The 21,778-nt window shown below is 38.9% G+C and overlaps 2 protein-coding genes across 5 annotated transcripts in view; one reads left to right on the forward strand and one right to left on the reverse strand.

The window, feature by feature from the left end:
* On the reverse strand, positions 1–9,214 carry LOC109984996 (sialic acid-binding Ig-like lectin 14). Of its 4 annotated transcripts, XR_002278008.3 has the most exons (10): positions 9,002–9,208; positions 5,540–6,230; positions 5,095–5,222; positions 4,948–5,009; positions 4,660–4,865; positions 3,139–3,402; positions 2,388–2,672; positions 1,331–1,433; positions 736–900; positions 1–554 (listed from the first exon to the last, which is right to left on the reverse strand). XR_002278008.3 is itself a non-coding variant. In XM_065957941.1 (9 exons), the coding sequence occupies exons 2-9, from the start codon at positions 5,592–5,594 to the stop codon at positions 843–845; spliced, it is 1,086 nt and encodes a 361-aa protein (XP_065814013.1). In that variant the 5' UTR covers positions 5,595–6,230; positions 9,002–9,214; the 3' UTR covers positions 1–842. The 4 variants fall into 4 exon arrangements, 3 of the variants coding, with proteins under 3 accessions (XP_065814013.1, XP_020490846.2, XP_065814014.1); XM_065957941.1 differs by having other exon boundaries at positions 1–900; positions 5,170–5,222; positions 9,002–9,214; XM_020635190.3 differs by having other exon boundaries at positions 1–900.
* The window catches only part of hpn (hepsin), an 18,576-nt gene continuing 3,088 nt past the window's right edge, over positions 6,291–21,778 (forward strand). Inside the window, exons 1-12 of the mRNA XM_029277578.2 lie at positions 6,291–6,422; positions 7,937–8,103; positions 15,091–15,198; positions 15,498–15,539; positions 16,569–16,698; positions 16,775–16,894; positions 17,059–17,099; positions 17,346–17,511; positions 18,605–18,795; positions 20,242–20,337; positions 20,612–20,754; positions 20,902–21,066. Coding sequence (XP_029133411.2) covers positions 8,067–8,103; positions 15,091–15,198; positions 15,498–15,539; positions 16,569–16,698; positions 16,775–16,894; positions 17,059–17,099; positions 17,346–17,511; positions 18,605–18,795; positions 20,242–20,337; positions 20,612–20,754; positions 20,902–21,066 — 1,239 coding nt within the window. The 5' untranslated portion in view covers positions 6,291–6,422; positions 7,937–8,066. The remainder of the gene's footprint in view (positions 6,423–7,936; positions 8,104–15,090; positions 15,199–15,497; positions 15,540–16,568; positions 16,699–16,774; positions 16,895–17,058; positions 17,100–17,345; positions 17,512–18,604; positions 18,796–20,241; positions 20,338–20,611; positions 20,755–20,901; positions 21,067–21,778) is intronic.

Below are 21,778 nucleotides of genomic sequence, written 5' to 3' on the forward strand. Positions count from 1 at the left end.
TCTCTTCCAACAGCCTTTAATTGGATCATTAGGATCATATTTTCCATCATCATCATCATCATGCTCATCATCACAAACAGGCTTTCAGGCTGGACATTGCTCATACAGTCCTTGCTTTGTGTCCTTGCTTACAAACAGCTCTGGATGTCTTCTTGTGGTCTTTTGTGACAAACTCTCAAGGGTGTATTTAACTTCACATTGGACACTGTCTCAATTCAAACAACTTCAGCACAGCCCTTTTTATTACAGCTTGGGGATAAAAAGGGCTTAGACGGTCTAATTTCTCATCTATAAATTCAGATTTTAACGTGAAGATGGCTAGGTGTATTCCTTGCAGAAGCATTTAGCTTCTCCCACAGCACAATTGTATTTAAATAAATTGAAAAAAAAAAATAGAACATCATAATAATAAGAGTTGCTTCACTTCCAGCAATTTTCTAATCAAGCTGTCTGCCGAGTTCATCCTCTTTCAGCCGACTGACCCCCAGGACTTCAGTGATTCAGCTCTTTCTCCTGAATGTGCAGTAGAATCAGCCACATGATCTTCAGGTTCTCTGTGTGAAATAACACCACTGTCAACAGGATTTAAAGCTGTCTCTTGTCTCTGTAGACATAATTTCAGTAATGTCCAAGCAGGCTGAAACGTGCTCTAGTTTCAAGATGTTTCCACATTAAATGCACACAATGCATGAAGGCAAACACACAAGATCGAGGGTATTGAGAAACAGTTAATACCTCTCTTGAGTTATTGGAGTGAAATAAAAAAAAAATGTCTTTTGTCTTTTGTGTGTCTGTCATCTGTTTGAAGTTTGCACACAACAGGCCCTGGTCTTGCTCAGTCCTTAAGATGCATTAGTCGCTGTGAGGACATATGACTGGTTTCTCGATGACTTTCGCCTCCTGAAAGGAAAAACAGATGATTCCTCATTCACATTATCGAGTTATTCCTGTCTTGATTTATTTTTCTTGACACGTAATAGAAAATATAAACTGATTAAATGTTTCAGGATAATATTTTACAAATCTGACTGTAAATCTCCCACTTTTACAGTCATTTGATATCAGACATGATTGACAAATCTAACCATGTCAGTCCAATCAACGACCTGTGAAACATACTACTTTGAGTGGTGCATCGGGGTCCTTCAGTATCGCTTCTTGTTAGGTTGTGCATATAATGTCTTAACCACACATTTTACATATGCCAGGTTTACTGAAGCAGTGATTTTTATACCAATTTGATTTTTTTGAACAATCCAGCTACAGTCCCTTTCCTTTAATGCTTAAATTCTGTTTTTGTTATTGGTTGTTAGATGAGCAAAAAACTCACCTGCTCAGGAGAAAGGCCACTATGGCTATAACAACCAGCAGAACTCCGATGGTCACTCCGATCATCACCCATCTGCCTCCTGAAGACTCTGATGGGGTTAATGCTTTAGTGGACAGAAAAGAGATGAGATGAGACGACACTCTCATGAAGTATCTAAACTACAATGTGCATGGGACAATCTAGACCTGGGACCAACGCCGACCTAGTTATCTGTTTTAGTTACAGACCAAAAGTTAGCTCCTTTTCACACATGCACTCCTGATAGTTTCAAGAAAATTGAGTTCAGTCTGCCCCCTGAAACCTTCCTGAGCTGTTCATTCACATGTCTTTCACTGAAGGAGATTTCCCATGTTGGAAAGGAGAAGAAATGGGGTGGGATGGGTTCCAGGAGGCAAGAAATGATGTACAAAAACAACAAACGAGGAGCACTCTCGACAGTTAAACACAGTAAAAGGTGCACGACCCAGGTTTCTTTTATCTGGGTAAGGCAGCAACAACAACAGCAACGGACGTGTTTCGGCACTATAGGCCTTCATCAGCGTTCACTGAACTGATAAAAGAAGCCGACATTTACAGTTGACTTTTTGTCTCTTTCAAGAAATGATGTAGGTAAGATGCTGCTGAAGTGACGGGGTGTAATGTTTTCAATGGCAAAGCCACAGAGTTATAAGCTTTTGTGACAGTTTTCCTTTAATCACTGTTATGGTATTTAGTCACAGTATCAAGGAAAGAGTGGAAATTAAGATACTGGTGAGCAGAAAAGAGTATGAAGCAGCCTCTCTATGTGCACACATATCACACCGGTTTCACGACAGTTACATGATATGAACATCATCACCCGGTTCACTCAGTAGCGGTTAATATTACTGACTTTTATGCTGCATTCTTACTCAGCTCCCCCTTACTTCTTACAGAAATCTTACTTTGGCGCTGGCAGAAAAAAATGCAGGATGAAGTCTGAGTGAAAAATCCATACTGCAGTGCATGTGTGAAAGGGGCTTACAACTATTTTTTTGCAGGGTTATGAAGCAAACATGCAGACTCTTTATTGACGCACCTCTGGAGCTCATGAGTGTCACGCTGAAAGTCTGTGATCCATGTTTGTTATGTGCAACACAGCAGTGCAGTCCTGGCTCCTTGGTGCTGCTGAGCGTCGGGGCTCTCCCTGTCTGTATGGCTTGATAAAAGCTTTTGTCTGATGTAGGGAGACATGCTGCACCCGTGTACCAGGTGTACGTGTGGACAGGTGGGTTAGCATCACTGCTGCAGGTCAGAGTCACAGGATGGTCATCTTTCAGGTCAAAAGAGGGTGAGCCTGATACAGCCGTGTTTCGAGGAGAGTCTAGACAGGGCAGAGGTCAAAGGTCAGTAACACATGCTTCTATGAAAACATTTACTACACTATAAAAACCATATGGGGAAGTTTCTTTAGTCAAAGATGAATTTTTCAAGAAATAATCTAATTCTAAATGTTAAGTGTAGCAATCGCTTGGTGAGTTATTTTTCCTTCCTTCTTTTGTTTTCTCTGTTTCTGTTTCTTTTTTTTCTTTCTGTTAACTGTGTCTCATCTTTGTCTGTCTATTTTTCTTCCTTTATCAGTTGGTCTATGTGTCTTTTTTCTGTCCGTCTTTCTTTCTTCTGTCTTTTTTACTTTCTTCCTGTCTTTTGAATTTCCTGAATTTTGTTGTTGGGTTGTCTTAAGTCTGACAATCTGTCTTCTTTTCTTTCCAGCCATCCTTTTTGTCTTTCTTGTCCACAAAACGTGAAATATTGACATGAATACCAGTTCAGGATCAAACTCTACTCACACTGGACATCAATGTGCAGCATTGTTGAGTTTTGCACTTCATCTCCAGTCTGTATCTGACAGAAGTAGCTGCCTGAGGCCTCAGATGTGATGTCGCTGACGCTCCACACTTGGTCGGTGTGTTTCAGGCTGCTGCTCATGCTCTTGTACCATCTGAAATGAGTCTGTGGCGTGGCTGCAGGGCTGGAGCAGGCCAGACGTAAGGTCCTGCCTTCTGTGATGTCACTGGATGGACTTGCTGACACTGAGACTGCGCTAAAGGAGTCTGCAGAAATCAAGAGTTATAAGAGAAAAATAAACTTTAAATACACATGTGGATTCAAGTATTGCAAAATCAAGTTTTTTTATTGGAATCCAATACGTCCTTGATGTGCCCAAAAGTTTAGGTCTTTGCAAATCTATCACAAGATCGAATTCAGATTTGAGAGATAAATTCCTCTTTAATGCATTTGGAATTTTTTTTTCAATACTCTAATTACTCTAATTATTTCATTTATAGACACTAGGTCTGAAAATATTGTTATCAGCCTTTAAAACCTTATTTTGAGTAATGCATTTTCATAGTTGTGTAAAGTAAGAAACATGAAGAAATTGTGGACATTTGAAGGGATGAGTTGAACTCCTTCCTTTTAGTTTCTTTCAAAAACACTAAAAGGTCTCGTAGTGTGAACGTCCTTATCATGATTCAAAGATGTTTTTTGACCATCTAGCTGGTTTAATCTTAAACTAGTATTGTTTTTAATTAGCTGTGAAGCTGTCGTGTCATTTCTGTTCATACAGTTTTGATAGTTTGATTAATCAAAGTTACAGGTCGACATTTACAGACGCCATGGCAACGGCATGACAACAGGAAAACAACACGAGTATGACTCAAGACAGAAGTTTCTCAACGAGAAGTCTTTGATGCAAAATGACAACTGCACTTCCCCACACCAACACACACAGAAAAGAATTAGCTTTATGTCTGCACTAATACTTTGAATCATTCTAAAACCGCCTAATTTTAACAAAGTAAAGACATGTTACAGATTTTCTCGGACTTGCATAAAAAAATCTACATTATTAACTGATTATTATGTCTTACTGAGTTTACACTTTGTGCATTTGTGGTGAGTTTCAGTTCTGTAAATAACACATCCCTGCACAAAGGAAGTGGTTTAACGGAAATAGAATGATGCTCAAACTCACACTTTTTGACTGAATAAAAATAAAACCGATGTGAGTTTCGAAAGTACAGATACTGCAAGTTTTCTGTTTTATTCTCCAATCCATACTGCAGCAACACAAACAAGTACGAATCTTCAGACAGTCAGGATAGTGGCAGGTTCAATGAGAAACAGGAAGAGTGAAAAACTGTCTCAACATAAAGGAATGACACATAACAGGACACTGTGGTTTGTCTACCATCATCATTAAAAAAGTCTAAATGAATGACTGATAATTGTGATGATAATGCTTTGTTAAAGGGACAACTGTTTATCACAATGAGGTTGATAGAGTTGATCAGATAATATATTCCCACCTGCCACCAGCAGATGTACACCTCTCTGCTCCGGCATCTTCTGTGTCGGGTGGCTTGTGATGATGTAAAACACGTAAGCTCCGCTGTCCGACTGCCTCAGATCAGAAATCCTCAGAGAACAGTTCTTTGTTCCTGGTCGTCCCAGATACTCCACTCTGCTCTGGTAGGATGGATCAGGGAAGATGCCATCGCTGTGGAAGACATAGCTAAGACAAACATACAGACCGACAATTAGATACTAGGTCTGTCTCAAACATATATGAGCTCTGTGTGCGGCTTAAACGATACCTAGGTGTGATACAGCGGCTGTCCTCGAGACACCACATCTCAGACAAAACGTCTCCTCCAGCCTGAGGGGGAACATTACATTTTCTGGTTAAAAACACACTACAGAGTTTCCTGTGGCTGCTAACAAAGCCCTCTTTGTTGAATCACCTGAGCAAAGGTGGTTTCATTGGAACTTTGGGGGTAGTCATAGGAACAAGGAAGAACCACTGAGGAACCACTCACAGCGCAGATAGGACTTGAGGGGAGACGAACTGACCAATCACCAGCAAGAACACCTGGAGTCCAGAGGATAAGTCACTACGGTGTAATTACTGAGTCACATTCAAATTGTGAACCATTCTCTCATAATTAATATATTCTTATAGATTTAGTTTAAAATAAGTCACTTTTGTAAATACACTTAAATATAGGCCTATAGGCTACTGTATGCAAAACATATTGTTACCACACTGCATAGGCTAGAGTTTGAGTTTTACATGGTCTAATGACTTTCAATTCACTCTGGTGTTAGAGTGTTGACACAGACACAGACAGATGTTTGGTCAGCTGATCCTCACTTAGCTAAATGTTGATGAAACCATGATGCTCTTACCTTTTAGACAGAGTGAAACCAGCAGCCAGATGATCTTTGTAGCTCCTCCAACCATCTTCTCCTCCTGTAGTAACTTGTCCACTTTCCCTCTCCTTCCTCTACCTCTCTTGAACTACTCTTTAGTTCAATCGGTCAAATGCAAGCTTTTCTTCTTAAGGAACAAACTGTTAGGCTATAGGTCAGATTTTTCAACTACCCTTTTATTTCCTCTTCTAAAAGGGAACTGTGGAAATGACTGTGGTTGACTGGCACTAAAAGGAACTCAGAAGACACAATGTGTTTGCAGGAAACGTTTAGAGGCATCAAAGTTGCTGTGACCTTGAAAAGTAGACAATAACTGACATCCTTATAAAATCCCTGTGAACTTGGTTTTGTTTCTTATTATTTACACTTGTGGGACAGTGTGTTCACCTGGAGCAGGTCTGCAGACTCCTGAGGGCTCTCACGCAGGGACGTATGCTGACGTCACACGTGCCCCTCTTGTGTGCTTAGCTGACCGCTCTCAGGACGACCACACAGACCGACTGAAACTTCGGAGAAACTTTTTCTAAATTTGTCTAAATTACTCCAAATCATCCAAATGTTTCTCTCTGCTTCATTAAAAGCTGGCACCGATGGTTTCGGTTGATGTAAGCGGTCACTAAAAAAACTTTGCTACGTTTTTTCCTCTTCTTTCTGTGGGGTCAGTAACCTGTGAAGAGAGCAGAAAAAGGATTTACCGCAAACTTTGGATTTATCTGTGGTGGCGTTTTAACAGCCTGTCGCCTGTAGAGGCTTTAAGTAGCCTATTTTACCTTTTTACAATTTTCAAAAGGAGGCTTGAAAAGGTAATAACTGTCAATAAAGACGAAGGCAAGAATCCACCTGCTTCAAGAAAAGACAGGTGAGTCACTTCCCTGGAAGGCGACTTTAATATTAGTAGCCTAAAGTCAAGTGTTAGGTGAACTCTGAAAACTAGCTTCTTTTATCAGATAATAGTTAGGCTATGAATTTGCTGTGGAAACAATAAAGTAGCATATGCCCTCAGAATTATTCAGTTGTAAAAGCTAGTAGCCTATTTTTTTTATTTCAAAATATCAGTTTATCTTTCCCAAAACTTTTTAATGTACTTTGGTATGTTGACCTGTTTTACAATGTTTGTCCCAGGACCTTCACAGTCCCAATTACCCTAATGGGCTCAGGCTAATATAAAAAAGCAAAATATGAATTTTAAAGCATTTTCATATACTTCTGCTTATAAATTGGGACATAAAGTAATCGAATATGACATAAAAACTTCTACTGTTATTCTTGAATTTAACTAATGCCTGTTAGCTGCCATGAGATTTCATGTCCTGTTATTTGCAATACTGTAGGCTACCTGGTTAAACTTTTTTTAACAGTTTAATATTAAACAGTTGTATTCGTCTTAATATGAGGAGCTTGTGAACAATGATTTAAGTTGCAAATATTTGGAAAAAGCAGCTCAGTGAGTTTACAAAGTATTGATTTTTATTTTCCTTGTCAGTTTTCCACATCAGAAATAATAAGGGCACAACTTGTTAGTATAGATCTGGCTTTCTGGAGGGGTGGGCCCTACAATTTGAAGGTATTCAGAGTGTGTGCCTTAGACTGTAAATATTAAGGTGTGTGTTAGTGTTCATGTGTGTAAGTGAATAACCCACCTAAATAAATACAACTGATCTAAAACAAACATGATCTGACTAAAATGTAATTTTGGGGATATCTATCACTTTTTATTCATTTAATAAACTATTACAAAAAGATAGACTTTATAGCCACATTTCTGTTACCTATTGGCTCTTGAACTACTGTTTTGAAGTCCCATATTTGTCTTTTTGGACTTCCCAATGAATTCTGGGGGCTACAACAGACCATATTTGGAAGGGAGGATGGATAACACATGTGTAGTCCTTATCCTGGTTGACAGGTCACCTTGTTAGCAATTTGCCAATCACAGTTAGTGAAGCTCACCCTGCTTTATCATCTACTCTGAATAGGACCATCATTTACAAAAATAATCATGCTGTTTTATAAAATAAAAATCACTTTAGTAAAATATTTGCTGAGTTTATTAAACAACAGAGAAGTAGAGTCATTTGTTTATTGACTTGACTCCAATACAATTGGAATTGTTTTTGCAACCTGTGCATTTGCCCCTTTCTGCCCTGGGACTGCATATGATATTTCATCATCAACTTAATCTGGTGCACTGCATCTCCTCTCATTAACTGAGATTTACGTATGTTGTACATGGTCCCTGACAAGCTAAACAACAAACTAATATCCTATAAAGAATACAGGTCGAAGTTGGTTATAAATCTGTAACTCTGATCATTTTTCTTACTTCAACCTGATGTCTATTTATTAATTTAGACCCTCAACATTATATTTCAGGCAAACTTGGTTACCAAGGGGGTCTAGACCATCTGCCCTGAGGAGTCAAGGAGAGAAGGACATAAGGAAGGAAGGAAGGAAGGAGACAGATCATTATCTATTGTTGCACTCTGCTTCACACTGCATACAAATGTATGCTGAGAAGGTGGTGACAGAGGGGAAGATGGGTGAGTGCATGCATAAAGCACACGCACACATGCTTAAAGCACACAAACATACAAGCATGCACACACACGTACCGACATATACACGCACACACATGTATTCACAAACGTATTTACGCACGCATGCAAGCATGCACACAAACACAAAAAAAACCTTCTTGCTGGTCGGACTGCAGCTCATGCAACCAGTCTGTCTGTATTAATGAATTACATTTATTTTAAAAAGGGACCATGTACAATATTATTTAATTTTGCCATCTGATGCCTTGTACCAGAGTTAGCTTAGAGCTAACATCAGCAGTCCCTTGGCAGGTCATATTTGGGACCAGATATCAGTTCACTTGACAAGTTAAACATTAACTGGTTTCTTTAAAGCTGGCTCTCTTTCTCTCTATTCACTTGGTTTATTTGTCCGCTTAAAAAAAGATTAAAAGGTTGTGATTTTCTTCTTTTCATTGGATTGGATTAAGTCCTTACCCAAATAGAAATGTGATGGCATTACTGAAAAAGGGAAACACGTGCTCTGTTACTTTGCGTTTGCTTACTTGCAATGTTGTCGTGTTGGCAAAATATCATTCAATTTATGGCTCCTAATTATTTTACTGCCAATTATATGATACTGTTTTACAGAAGAAGAGATAAGATGTTTACTGTGGCTAGAAAGCACACCTGTCAGTATAAAATGTGAGACTTTGCCATGAGCACAAGTGTGTCTTCTATTTGTACTGTTTTTTTGGTGCATAATTTTAATGTTAAGGAAGGAGGGAGGAAGCAATGAATGAAGGTGTGTAGAAAGGGGATTCTGACTCTGCATGTGCTACAACTTTGTAGAAACTATTTATTAACACTGATCCTGTTTTTACCCGATAATAAGATCCCAAATAATAGTTGAAGTACCTACCTCCCATTGCAGGGAAAAACAGTCAGTACAAAGAAGTAGGTTGTCTCTAGTCCATCTAGGTAGTTGTGTCAGCGATGTGCAGTTCCTTACTTTCTGTCTGAAAACAGAGCTAGTTCTTTGGTTTTACAGTTTCTGTGGCTGACTGAAGGAGTCCACCCATATGCAGTGAATCAGACCGTTTATTTGGTGTGTCTAATTACAGGACAAACAGGGTCTAGCCAAGGAGTGGCACGTATGCTCTGACTCGGTGTGCGTAGACGAGGTGGGGCATCATCTATTTTCAGAAACAAACTGAGTTTACCTTAATCCTGACATGCACACATTAACAAGTGGAGAAGCAGAAATCTGCACACACAATCATACAGCAGAGCAGAGTGTTTGTCTAATCGGGCTCATATTTACTGCACGCTTTGATTGTGTTTATTTTCTACTTTTACAGCTACCATTATGACTCATAGCTTCTGCTACATCTTCATCTGTGTGTATGTGTGTGTGTGTGTGTGTGTGTGTGTGTGTGTGTGTGTGTGTGTGTGTGTGTGTGTGTGTGTGTGTGTGTGTGAGGTGTGTGTGAGGTTTCCCCCAGTGCCTGCGCTGTTGTCTTTGCTTCACCCCACTGTTACCAGGGTTCACTTCAGTCTGCACAGGATGGTGAAGCTCCTTTGAAACTCCTTGTCCTGTTTCAGCTGTAGGAGAAAAAGCGAACTCTTGTTTTAAATGAACAACAGGAAACATAAAGTGCCTCTAAGAGGATGAAAAATAATACTGTTGATTGTGACCATACACAAATAGTCAGCTTACATTAGGTTTGGATTATTGTGACAAACCACTCTTTTCAAGGAAATGAATAAAAAAGCCACATGAAACCAAAATCAAACATGAAACCAAAATCAAACCTTAAACAATGTATATGAATTTCAGAACAACCACTGAGCTGTCAGCTCCATCTCCATGACAACAATTCAAGGGTTTACGGCTGATGAAGTTTGTGGTCCAATCAAAAGCTCTGAAAAAATCTTGTAAAATACTGATGACGTCAGATTTTTTGATCAAAAACAGGATTCTGAATAACTCTGACGCATGCGTGCCAAGAATGATCCAGGGAGTTCGCCTCAGGAAAAAATACACTTCTGCTTCACGTCTGATAAAAATCAGTTTTTTGTTATAGGACATAGGATTTTTGTCAAAGATGATAAGTCACAATAAATGTAGTTCTATGGATAACAGTCATCAGCTTGTCCATTTTGGCTTTTGGGAGTATGTGGCCAGCCTCACATCTCGTCTGCTACGCAGATGCTTTTTCCGTTTAACACTACGGTGTGAGAGAGGATATCCTAGAGGATGAGTCAAAGGCGTAGTGAACCTTTTCCATCGTGCTGCTTCTGTGTGGTCATGTTACTCATCCATGAGGGTGGACATAACCCAAAATAAAACTTTGATGCGTACATTAAATCTCTGTCGATTGGTCACTAACTGTAAGCGATGAATCATTCTGACCTCTCTTGCCAGGCTTGTTTACAGCAGTGGTGAAAAAAAAACACTGAAAGAAACGATGCAGTCACGCTGTGGCTAAACCCTAAAGGAGTGGTATTGAACAATATACCTGATGTACAGAAACAGCGGTACATATTACTACTCTTATTTGTTACCAATGTATGGTTTTTAAGCCCAAATTGAGCGCGAATAAGTTAGTTTGTAACTTGCTTGAAGCTCTGAAATGATTAACAGGAATGCACAGTGTTTAGATAAACTTTAATTATTCGATTATATGTATAGATCCAGCTGTTGAATAGCTTGACACTATCACCATTGTTATGGACCAGTAAAGCATAATTTAAATAGTATGTCTTACATGATTGGTATTAAAACTGCATGGATTTAATGTTACTGATCCAGAATTTAACTTTCGTCAACATTTAAGGTTCAATAAACACACACTTTGTGTAGGTGCTAGGTAAATGACTAAATATATGTTTATCATCAACCAGTGCGATGAACTTAATGGACCTTCACAACGGTTCTTCAGTATTTGTATTATGAAAATACAAGCCGCACAAAATATGAAGTGCACTCACAACTGCCCACAGACTTTGACTATTTTAGCCGACACAGCACGTGAGGCCCCTGAGTTCAGGAGAGCCCTGACTCATGACACATGCATGCAGACTCACATATACACAACAGAACGTGGTCTCAGGTAGAAATGAATACCGTAGAGTGTTTGTTCTGTCCTGCTCTGTGATCAGGAACACATAGCTGGGGGAAGTGAGCAGGAGAAAAAAAAAGAAGAAAGGAGATTTGGGAATGAGCAGGATGGCCAGACTAGTGGTGTTTGTGCTGGAGTGTGTGGAGGAAACATTGGGGTATTTTCTGGGAAATACAATCTGGATGAACGAGCCTGAATGTCCCTCTGATGTATCAGGTAATGTATGTATGATATACATACATGAATCAAATCTTCACTGACCTTTTGGTCAACAATTACATTTCAAATGTTTGAACAAATAGCACATTTTTCTCTAGGCATGATGATTGGAGGAGAGGATCCAGTATTAGAGGGACAAGAGTAACAGACGTGAAGCACAAATAGAGGAAGAGAGGTGTGAACAAAACAGAGAAGAACACATTTTTAAGACAATTTAGTTCAGAGCTGTCAGATTGGCTCATATATGTCCAAAGAAAGAATAATAAATGCCTTCAGAATATGAACATTTACATTTGGTAAACTTTAAGTTACAGTTCATCGACTGTGTGGGTACATTATTCTTCCTCAAACGTTTTCACAGAAAATTTAAAAAAAAGACAGAGATCGTGAGGGAGCAAGGATAGCGTGCGATAGAGACAGAAGCAGGAAGGAAATGAGGCATGTAGTGTTTCTCTCTGACTCGATCGGATACTCATATACTTACTGTATCTTCAGTTGTTTCCTGGCACATTGATATGAGCTATTACTTCAAATCCTGATTGTCTTATGCAATATAATGAACAGACAGTCCTCTAAATTATAGTTAATTCTCCCTGCTTTTAAAGATTATCAGGCTCTAAATGGCAAATATGAATGTACTCCACTCTGGGTTTCATTATCAATTTCAACATTGAAAACTAATTATTTCCTTCATCTAAAGTATTATTATTAATACATTAAAACACACAATTGCTTAATTAAATACAAAATACATTTACTGGAGTCTATCTGTCTGCATACCAGTTTGTTTGACATTTCATAACATCATGATGGCTGCCACTGTGCATGTGATGTATTGACAAGGCTTGTATTTGGTGCAGCCATCATAGTACTATTTATAACACCTGCTTGGCTCTCTAAGACAAATCAAATGTGCTGCTAAAATGCCTGTATTATTACTTGTCTACTTCTTACACTGGGAAGAAGTGATCCCTCCTTATGTGTGTCAGGGCCATTAGAGGGGCTTAGTAGACATGGCCTCCAGAAGATAAGGAGTGTTATTAATGCAGAAAGGGGTTGAATGCCTGTGTGTTAATTTTGTTTGAATTTAAAACAGCTGCTTTGTTTTGTTGAGTGCATGTGGGCTTAGTGTGATACAGTCATGGATTTCTACAATACCTGAAGCCATTATTAAAGGTCCCATATTATGCTTTTTCTGGTTTTATATGCCCTTTAGAGTGTTTTCCAAGTGTCCTGTGCATGTTTAGGCACATCTATGTGCAAAAATCCGCGAAAACGCAGCTTCTCCTACCTCCTTCTGTTAGCTGTAGCATTAGCTGCATGTAACGCTCGGTTCTAGCCCCCCTCGAAAACAATTTGTCAGTCTGACGTCATTGTCAGTGTGAGATCAAATCCATTGGCTCGTTGTGGCAAGCCCAGCAGCTCAAAGAAATTTCCGAGAAGCGTGCTGAGCAACTGACCAATAACGACAGAGTGGATCGGCAGACCAATCAGAGCAGACTTGGCCCACATGGGATCTCAGCAGAGCGTAGCTGACGGACTCAGAGCGTAGAGGGAGCAAGGAGGAGCAGTACATGAAAACAGACTTTCGGACTTTAGCTATTGTGAACGTACAAAAGTAGATACATAGATTAAATATACAAACCCCAAAAAGGGCAGAATATGAGCTCTTTAATGTCCTTAGTGATGCTGGTGATTTGTCTGCTGTGACAACTAAACAATTAGTCAAAGATAATATTCTTAGTTTGATGCACTTGCTTATACTTACATCCCACAATGTGTAACTCAAACCTACTTCCATCCCAGAATTTTTTTAAAAGTTTATAAATTATAGGTGACAAATGCAAGAGGGGGTTTGTAGATCCAGAAAAATGAAATAGTAAATAAAACTGGAATAGGGTTTTTTTTCCTTTTGTGAACCAACATTGTTGCCAGCTGTTTTTGGGTAGAGTCATAAAACTTAAAGCAACAGTAAAATGACTCACCCTTTCCTGTAGTTAAGAGGTGTAGCCTTTTGTCTGCACTGTTGATATATATGAAAATGATGATGATTATGACCATGGATTTTCAATCTTTGTTGATGGTGGGAAGTACAACCCCATCTCCTAAATAGTTGGGATAATGTCTAAAATGTAAATAAAAACTGAATGTGAAGATTTGCAAAAAAGTGTGTCAAATGTGAATCTGAGATATTTCATTGTTTTTATAAAATTGTACGGCCAATTTGAATTTGATGCCAACAACATGTTTCAAAAAAGTTGGGATAGTGGCAACGAAAGACTTAAAAAGTTGTAAAAATCTTAAAAAACACCTGACGGAACATCTCAGTTAGTAAGGTATATAAGCTGCCAAATAGACAACTTGTTTTTGAAGACACTTAATTCATGATGAAAGAGTCAGGTGAAAACTGGCTTCCTGCAGTCCTGATTTGTCACCCATTAAATATGTTTGGAGCGTTAAGAAGCGTATAATAAGACAAAGGAGACCCCGAACTGCTGAACAGTCCTACAAAGTTCTACATAAAGCATTTAAGAATGGTAAAACATTATTTTGGACCTGAGGAGAAGTAGGTCTCCTCAGATCCCAAATGCTAATGACAAAGTGATGCAACAGAGTGGTAAACATGACCTTTTTCCAACTTTTTTTAAACCTGTTGCTGGCATTGGAATTAAAATGAGCATATCATTTTCCAAAACACAACAACATTTCTTAGTGTGAACATATGACATGTTGTTCCAATTAAATATGGGGTCTTAATCTTTTGCAAATCATCACATTCTGTTTTTGCTTTCCTTTCACACAACATCCCAACTTTTTAGGAAACAGGGTTGTATAATAAGCAGTTCAGTGAAAAGGGCATTTCAGGCTGATTACATGAACAGAAGATTTTTGAGTGTTTAATAATATTTGCATTTTTGTTTGTTCTCCTACTTTCCTTGAAGTTAGTTTTTAACAGCATAAAAAGAAAACCTTGAGATGAAAAGAAGAAAAATGGGAGAATTGGGACTTCACAAGTTCCCTCATGACTGTGAGTCAGCATGCACAGCAATAAGACTCTGAAACTGGCACAGTTGGATGGATTTATACATTTGAATAATCACACTGGCAGTGCTTTCTTCAACTTCTTTTGCTACAGTGTGTTTAAACTCTTAGCTGTAGGTCGAGTTGACAAAACTCTGCTCGGAGCAGAGTGGGACACACACTGAGAATAACACTCACATGCAGGGGCACACACACTTATATACATGCACGCTGCACAGACATGGCACCGTATCTTCGTTTAAAAGTTTGTTCTTGCTTTGTGGAGAAATGGTAGACTTTAGACTATTGATCTCATCAGTGTCATTTGTACTTTTCTATCTGTGCCAGGAAAGTGCTGCATGCCCCTTCACATCAGGACAGAGAGCTGACAGCAGCCAGTTTGCTGATGTTTGTTATTGGATGGCTTAAGACCCCCCCCCCCCTAAAAAAAGCCCAAATTAAACACTAGCATCCAAATATCGAATAAAATCTAGACATATAAACTCAATAATATTTAGCCTTTGCCCTCTCTTCAGCCACCTGTGTGATAGAATATTATTTACTGTTGAAGGCTTGAGTGCTGCAGTCACATATATGTGCACTTGACCGTGTGTCTGTGTGTGTGTGTGTGTGTCTGCATCTACAGGGAGCAGGGGAATCTCTCTGACCTGTGTGTTAACCCCCTGTCGTGTCATTGGGGTGTGTGTGGTCCTGATGACCCTGGGAGCCATTGGAGCAGCCGTCTGGGCCATAGGTCAGACCACATGCTTTCACACACACATAGAGATGAATAATAAGGATGCAGCTTGTGTATAATCTCTGATACGTGATCCTACTGGCCATTGATTTATAACCCCTGGAAACATGTTCCTTTTGATGTATAGTCTCAATTACTGGTTTGGAGTTTCCTTAATAAAGCATTATACCTATTTTGTAAGTAATTGTCCCTTTAAGAGTAAACAAGACGATGTAGCAGGGTTTTAAAAAGTGTGTTGGCTGTTCATTCTCTAATTTGTTTTATTGACTTTTGTTTGTTTTTCTACCCGTTTGTAGTGACATATTGCACAATGGAGGAAGACACAGGACTGTATGATGGTAAGCATGTGAATGTTTTCAAATGATTTTTGACTCTGTTCTCATGTGAAAACTTGTTTAACTGAACATAAAAAACAAACACATCACTTAATCCAGCAGAGTGCGCTCTGATCCCCTGGATTACAATACTCTCATCACTTCCTGCAGTCACATGTAACCCAGCATCAAAGGAAGAATGTGCAACGTTTTACACATAAATATAGCAGAAATCAAGTACATCCTATGTAAATGTATCTCTGAGTCATGACTGTCTACAGTAAGTGAGAGTGCCATCTATCTGTACAGTTGTCGGAGATGTGTTTACATCATTTTAACATGGACAAGGCGGCCTTGCTTAGAAAGCTATTTTAGTCAAGGACTTGAGAAAAGAAGAATAACATACTCACTGCTTATTTGAATGTCCCGTAAATGTGTTTAGATCATGGTCATTCTGTGTCAATTTATGTACAATGTGAAACTATAAGTTAACCAAAGTGCGCTAACATTAGCCTGCTAACACAACAATGCAGACCACAGGCATTTGCAGCTTGTGCAAAAGACAATTTTGTCTGCGGCCTGCTCTTAATGGTGATAACTACTATCAAAAAGTTGCACATTCTTCCTTTAAAGATTTGCAGGCAGTCATACATACAAATGTTTTCAAAATATAGAATATTTATAAATGTTCATTCATTCAAGCCACAGTAACTTGACTTGGTAATTTTAGTGTACATATTTTATTTTCACTACAGCTCAGAAATCTACTTTGTTAGCTTTCATAGCCATAATCATTGATCATTGAGACCATTGTAAAGATGTTTAAACTACCTGAACCTGAATGATATATTTCCACTGCTGTCTGAGACAAACAAAGAAGGACTTTTTAATTAGTTGCAGATCCACAATAAGCCCAGATCCTGGTGTCACAAAGAATTCTTTGTTGATCATTTCAGTTACAATGGGGGAAGAAATACATGTAGGATACTTGTAAGCAGGACTTTGTTTTTGCATTAAGCTTGTTTGAAAACAAACCTTTATTATCCCCTAAAGTTCAGGTAAATTCTCCTGACCAACGCCTCAGAGTCTTTGACTCCGCCCAGAGGAGGTGGCGTCAGGTGTGCTCCTCCTCAGCAGACGAGCTTCTAGCTAGCATCAGCTGTGAAGAAATGGGCTTTGTCAGGTGAGAGCATTTTCACAATTACACCTCACTGTCTTCATGAAGCAAAATTTTATACAACACAATGCGTTTGTTTTAGTGTGGTGAATTACTCCCTCACGTTGGTGCCTGAGGCCAGTGGAGACGGAGGGGAGTTCTTCTGCGTCAGAGAGAAAGAGCTCAGCTATGGCAAGAAAATCAAAGACTCATTGTTTCCATGGTAATAAACACTTGCCTGTTTGATCCTTCAACTGTCTAACAACAGTCTCACTATCCTCACTGTTCCTCGTCCTGCCTCCTCGGTTTACAAGGAGAGAACTTTACAGTTTGGATGTCCTCTCTTTGTTCGTTGGTGTGATATAACTCTGTGTGTCTTTTTTTCAGTGACTGTGAGAGCAGGGAGGTTCTCACACTCCTGTGCCAAGGTAAGATGTGATCTCAGATCTGCTCTTGTTCTGTCTGACACACTGACACACTTTATTCTCCGATAACCCAGACCCCCCTCCAATCTCAGACTCAGACAAACTTTTCTAACACATACGTTTATCAACATGGGCCTGTCACTGTTCATTACGTTCTTTTTCTTCTAAATCTGCCATTATTTCATTTGACTTAACTGTTCTCATTCTTGCATCACATTGAGTTAATCCAGACATTAACATTCTCTGCAGACTGCGGCAGGCGTAGTTTTGCAGCAGACCGCATAGTTAATGGTGTGGATGCAAGGCAGGGCAGCTGGCCGTGGCAGGTGAGCCTGCAATACGATGGGGTCCATCAGTGTGGAGGATCCATCATCTCAGACCGATGGATTGTGTCTGCAGCTCACTGCTTCCCAGAGTAAGTGATCCATCCTGAAACCATACTGACATCACATTTGAATTGAAGTGATTGTTGTCATTTTAAGATATTCTTAATTTTGGCACATATCTGGGAGAGAAAAAAAACTAAAGACACTGTTAAAAATTGATTGTATCTTTCAGTTGAGACCAAAGACTGTATATAAGTAGATGTAGTCAATCACCGCCTCACCCCATGTTATATTTCCTTGTCCTCAACTTGTCTTTTGGAGCCTAAAGTGACTACATTAGGCAGGTGGGTGGATACTCATGCTACACCTTTTTATTGTTGGATGTGTCGGTGATGTAGTGACCATAGGATACAAAGAATACCATTCTGCATGAAATGACTTATAAATGCAAAATAGACAATAAATCATGAAGAAAATGATAGAGCCGAAACAAAGGACTTACAGCTTGTGTTCAATTTTCAACACTCGGTACTTCTCATCTCTCTGAAGATCCTGTTCTGTAAAAAAAGGTCTCCTTCTGGTTTCATATAACATATCAGTCGGATGGATAATGACAATAAAAATGAACAAAAAGGCTTTTCAGTCTGCATTCTATAAATTGCTTCATCGCCAAGCTGATGACAGATGTGACAGATGAAAAAAAAACGTAACTCTCTGTTGGTCTTGGTTACTTTTGAAGGTTTTATGGAGGCAGCATTATTAAAAAGACTCTCTTTCCTCACAGTCAGGTTAACTGAGGAGGTAAATCAGCTGTTTGAGAAGCATGCTTTTTAAACTTGTCTGTCAATACATTTGACATTTGAACTCGCCCCCTGCTGGCCATTAGAAAGAATGCTGGATTTGTTCACTTTGTATTGATCTTGCTTTTGAAACATAAAGACTGCGTCACCTCTTATATAGAGTCTATATTATTAACACACAATGAGAAATAATCTGAACAACTAACTCTTATGCTCAGTTTTGCAAACATGAATTTGTTTCCGTGTTGATGTCTAATTTTCCATCAGTCTAGAAGTGATGGTTCTGTCTGTGTTACAGTAATGGAGGTGTATCTGTGTACATTGTATGATAATACTCTTATCAGGCATTATAATGTTTTCCTCTGTCACTCCTCTGTGTCAGGCGGCATCGCTTCGTTAACCGCTGGCGTGTGCTGCTGGGCTCCATCTATAATAAACCAGGGAACGGTAACCTGGTGGAGGTGAAGACCATCGTGTACCACAGCAGCTACCTGCCCTTTGTAGACCCTAATATTGATGATAACAGTAGAGACATCGCTGTTCTGGCCCTTACCCAGCCCCTCACCTTTAACGGTAGGTTTCATAACAACTTATAGACATAATTGTTGACCTGAGAAACACACTCATCAACACACAAGGATAGGAATACATAATAACAATCAACAGAGACGAATAGGAGGGATGACAAAGAAAGACTCAACAAGAGTCAGTCGTTTGGTTATTTACTATCTGGAGGTTGCCTGTTTCCCAAAGTTCCTTTATTCAACATAACTATTTATCAATCCTAAACACTGAGGTAAGATACTTTTAGAGCAAATCTTTTGCTTCCTTTGTAATGTTACTGGAATCTGAGGAAGCTTGTGAAAAGATTGATGAGAAATTGATTTTCAAAATCATTTTGCTTTTTTTAAGAGTGTTTAACGGAGCAATCTATTTATACAATTGTGATAGTCAAGAAGCTAAATAAATCTAGGCCTACATGCTTAATGGGTTATCAGCAAATATCACAGTGCAGATATATATTGTATTGTTGCATGATCTGATCAGGATAAAGAAACAGTATGGACAAATTGTCTGAAGCAGTGTTTACACAAGGAGGCTTTGAAAGGCTTCATCATACTGTTGAGTCATTATTGTTAGAAAATATCATGACCTACTATGAAGCAGAAGAAAAGTTAGAAATGGTTCAGTAGTTCATGTCTGCCATCTGGTGTCTGGTGTTCATAATTACAGCAACAGCACAAAGTCCACTATTGGTTTAAAATCAAACAAATTCCTGTTCCCCGTTACACCCTGTTCAGTACACAAGTGCAAATGTAAGGCTTATAAAAAAGAGATATTGCAATTAAAGACATTGTGACTGTGATGATCACTAAGTGATGGTTAAACAGAATGTGTGTATTGCTGGTATTGTTTACACTTAAAACATCAAAACGTCAATGTGGTATTTGTTGGGGTTTAGGAAAACACAGTAAATAGAAAAAAAGATTTAAAGGCCAGGCTATTTCATCATCACTACAGTTACTAATTAAAATCATAAAAGTTTACAGTTATTGAAAAAATCCAGCTGTGCATTTACATTTTACACTTGGAAATATGACAGCTTTGATTGTAATTAATTTAATTGTGTAGCCCAAGTGTAAAGCTTGAACCTTTATGTCATTCATTCAGCCTGGACTCAGACAGGAGGTGTTATGTTTGAACATGTCATACACGTCTCTACTGTACATGTTGGTTCCAGAGTCTCTCAACCCTCCCTGAACTAATTTCTCCAGTAATAAATGTTCCATGACTGAATGTGAGGACATGGACAGATCCTTTATTATAAACAGTATGACTTCTCATGCTTAATTATTGTTTTGTTTAACTGATCCGGGACTTCATATATTTCAATACTTCAAATGTCTCGATGTTTTTGTTTGTTTTCAATACTGTGACAAAAGTTTAGATGATTGTGTTTAAGTGTTTTTTAGATTTTATAATGCTCATATGTTTAATACCTTTGTGTGTGGACCCCAGAACACATCCAGCCTGTTTGCCTGCCAGCGTATGGTCAGAGACTGATAGACGGACAGATGGGAACTGTTACAGGCTGGGGTAATGTCGGATACTACGGTGAGTTGACATTTGACCACTTGAAGTGAAATTAGATATTGTCAGATATAAGCCTTTTTTTTTTTTTTTTTTTTTTTTAATAAAAAAATGTTTTGCTTGAAAATGTTGCCTCTCCATCCTTATTTTGCTTTTCTGCATTAGTTTGCTGTATTTAATTTTCTCACTCTGAGTTAATGAGTCTGACATTTTTAAAAGTTCAGGACTCAGTAGAAAGATAAATTCACTTTCATATATGGTTTTTAACTGTTAATGACTGAGATATTTCTTACTTAAGGTCATCAAGCAGATGTTCTGCAGGAAGCAAATGTCCCGATCATCAGTGACAATGTCTGTAACGCTCCTGATTACTATGACAACCAGATCACCACCAGCATGTTTTGTGCAGGTTATGACAAAGGAGGCATTGATGCCTGCCAGGTAAGATTGTGACTGTGTTTGTGTGTTTATTTGTTCAGGTTTTACTTCTTTTTATAATCGTATTCCCGCACATCACTGATATGAATGTATTTAAGTATACTATGTATGTATTTTTGCCTGACTTATAAAGTATGTCGATGGTTTCAGGGAGACAGCGGCGGTCCGTTTGTGGCAGATGACTGCCTGTCTAAAACTAATCGGTATCGTCTGCTGGGCGTGGTCAGCTGGGGAACGGGCTGTGCCATGGCAAAGAAACCTGGGGTCTACACTCGGGTGTCCAGATTTCTGCCCTGGATATCTACGGCCATGAGGGTGAGAGAGGGGATTGTTTTATTATATCCGCTTTTTTGATTGTATGAACTCGTTAATCACTTTCAGTGGTTTTGTCCATGAGCTGTAAAGCAGAAATCACGTTCCTCTAATACTATCTAGTTTATTGTTGATACTGTTATGTTTAAAGAATTCTCACTGAGGACAGGCTGGTTTGTCCTCACAAAATATAAAATATTTGTGTAAACTTTTATACTACCGATGGTTAGATAGATGAGGTACTAACATGAATCTAGGTCCTACAGGAGGATACAACTTAATTGACTCTCGGAGGGTGTTGGTTTGAACAGTTGACAATTTTTAATGCCACTTTTCAGCATCAATAAACATGTATACAAACCATAAAACATAGATTTTCATAAAAATAAACAACAACAAAAGAAGTTGTCCCTTCGAGTTGGAGTCGAAACTTGAATGCTCCTCAGTAGAGAAGAGTTGTGAAGCTCAAAAGAGTTCAATTCTGGGGGGGAATAATCCAGATGTTTGTGTTCAGTGTAAATGTCTACTACTTGGGTAGGTCAGTGGTGTGTATGTGGGATCAGAACTATTGAATCAAGCAATCAACGTCCTCTGGGGAAGGTTCCTGTAGCTGGCCACACTGCGTAAGCCACCGTCCTCACTGGGCTGGGCTCACCATCACTGAGTTTGTTTATGTTCTGATATTAAAAAAAACAACAACTGGAGATTTATGAAG

Source organism: Labrus bergylta, chromosome 8 (genome assembly GCF_963930695.1).
Source record: "Labrus bergylta chromosome 8, fLabBer1.1, whole genome shotgun sequence".
NCBI lineage: Eukaryota > Metazoa > Chordata > Actinopteri > Labriformes > Labridae > Labrus > Labrus bergylta.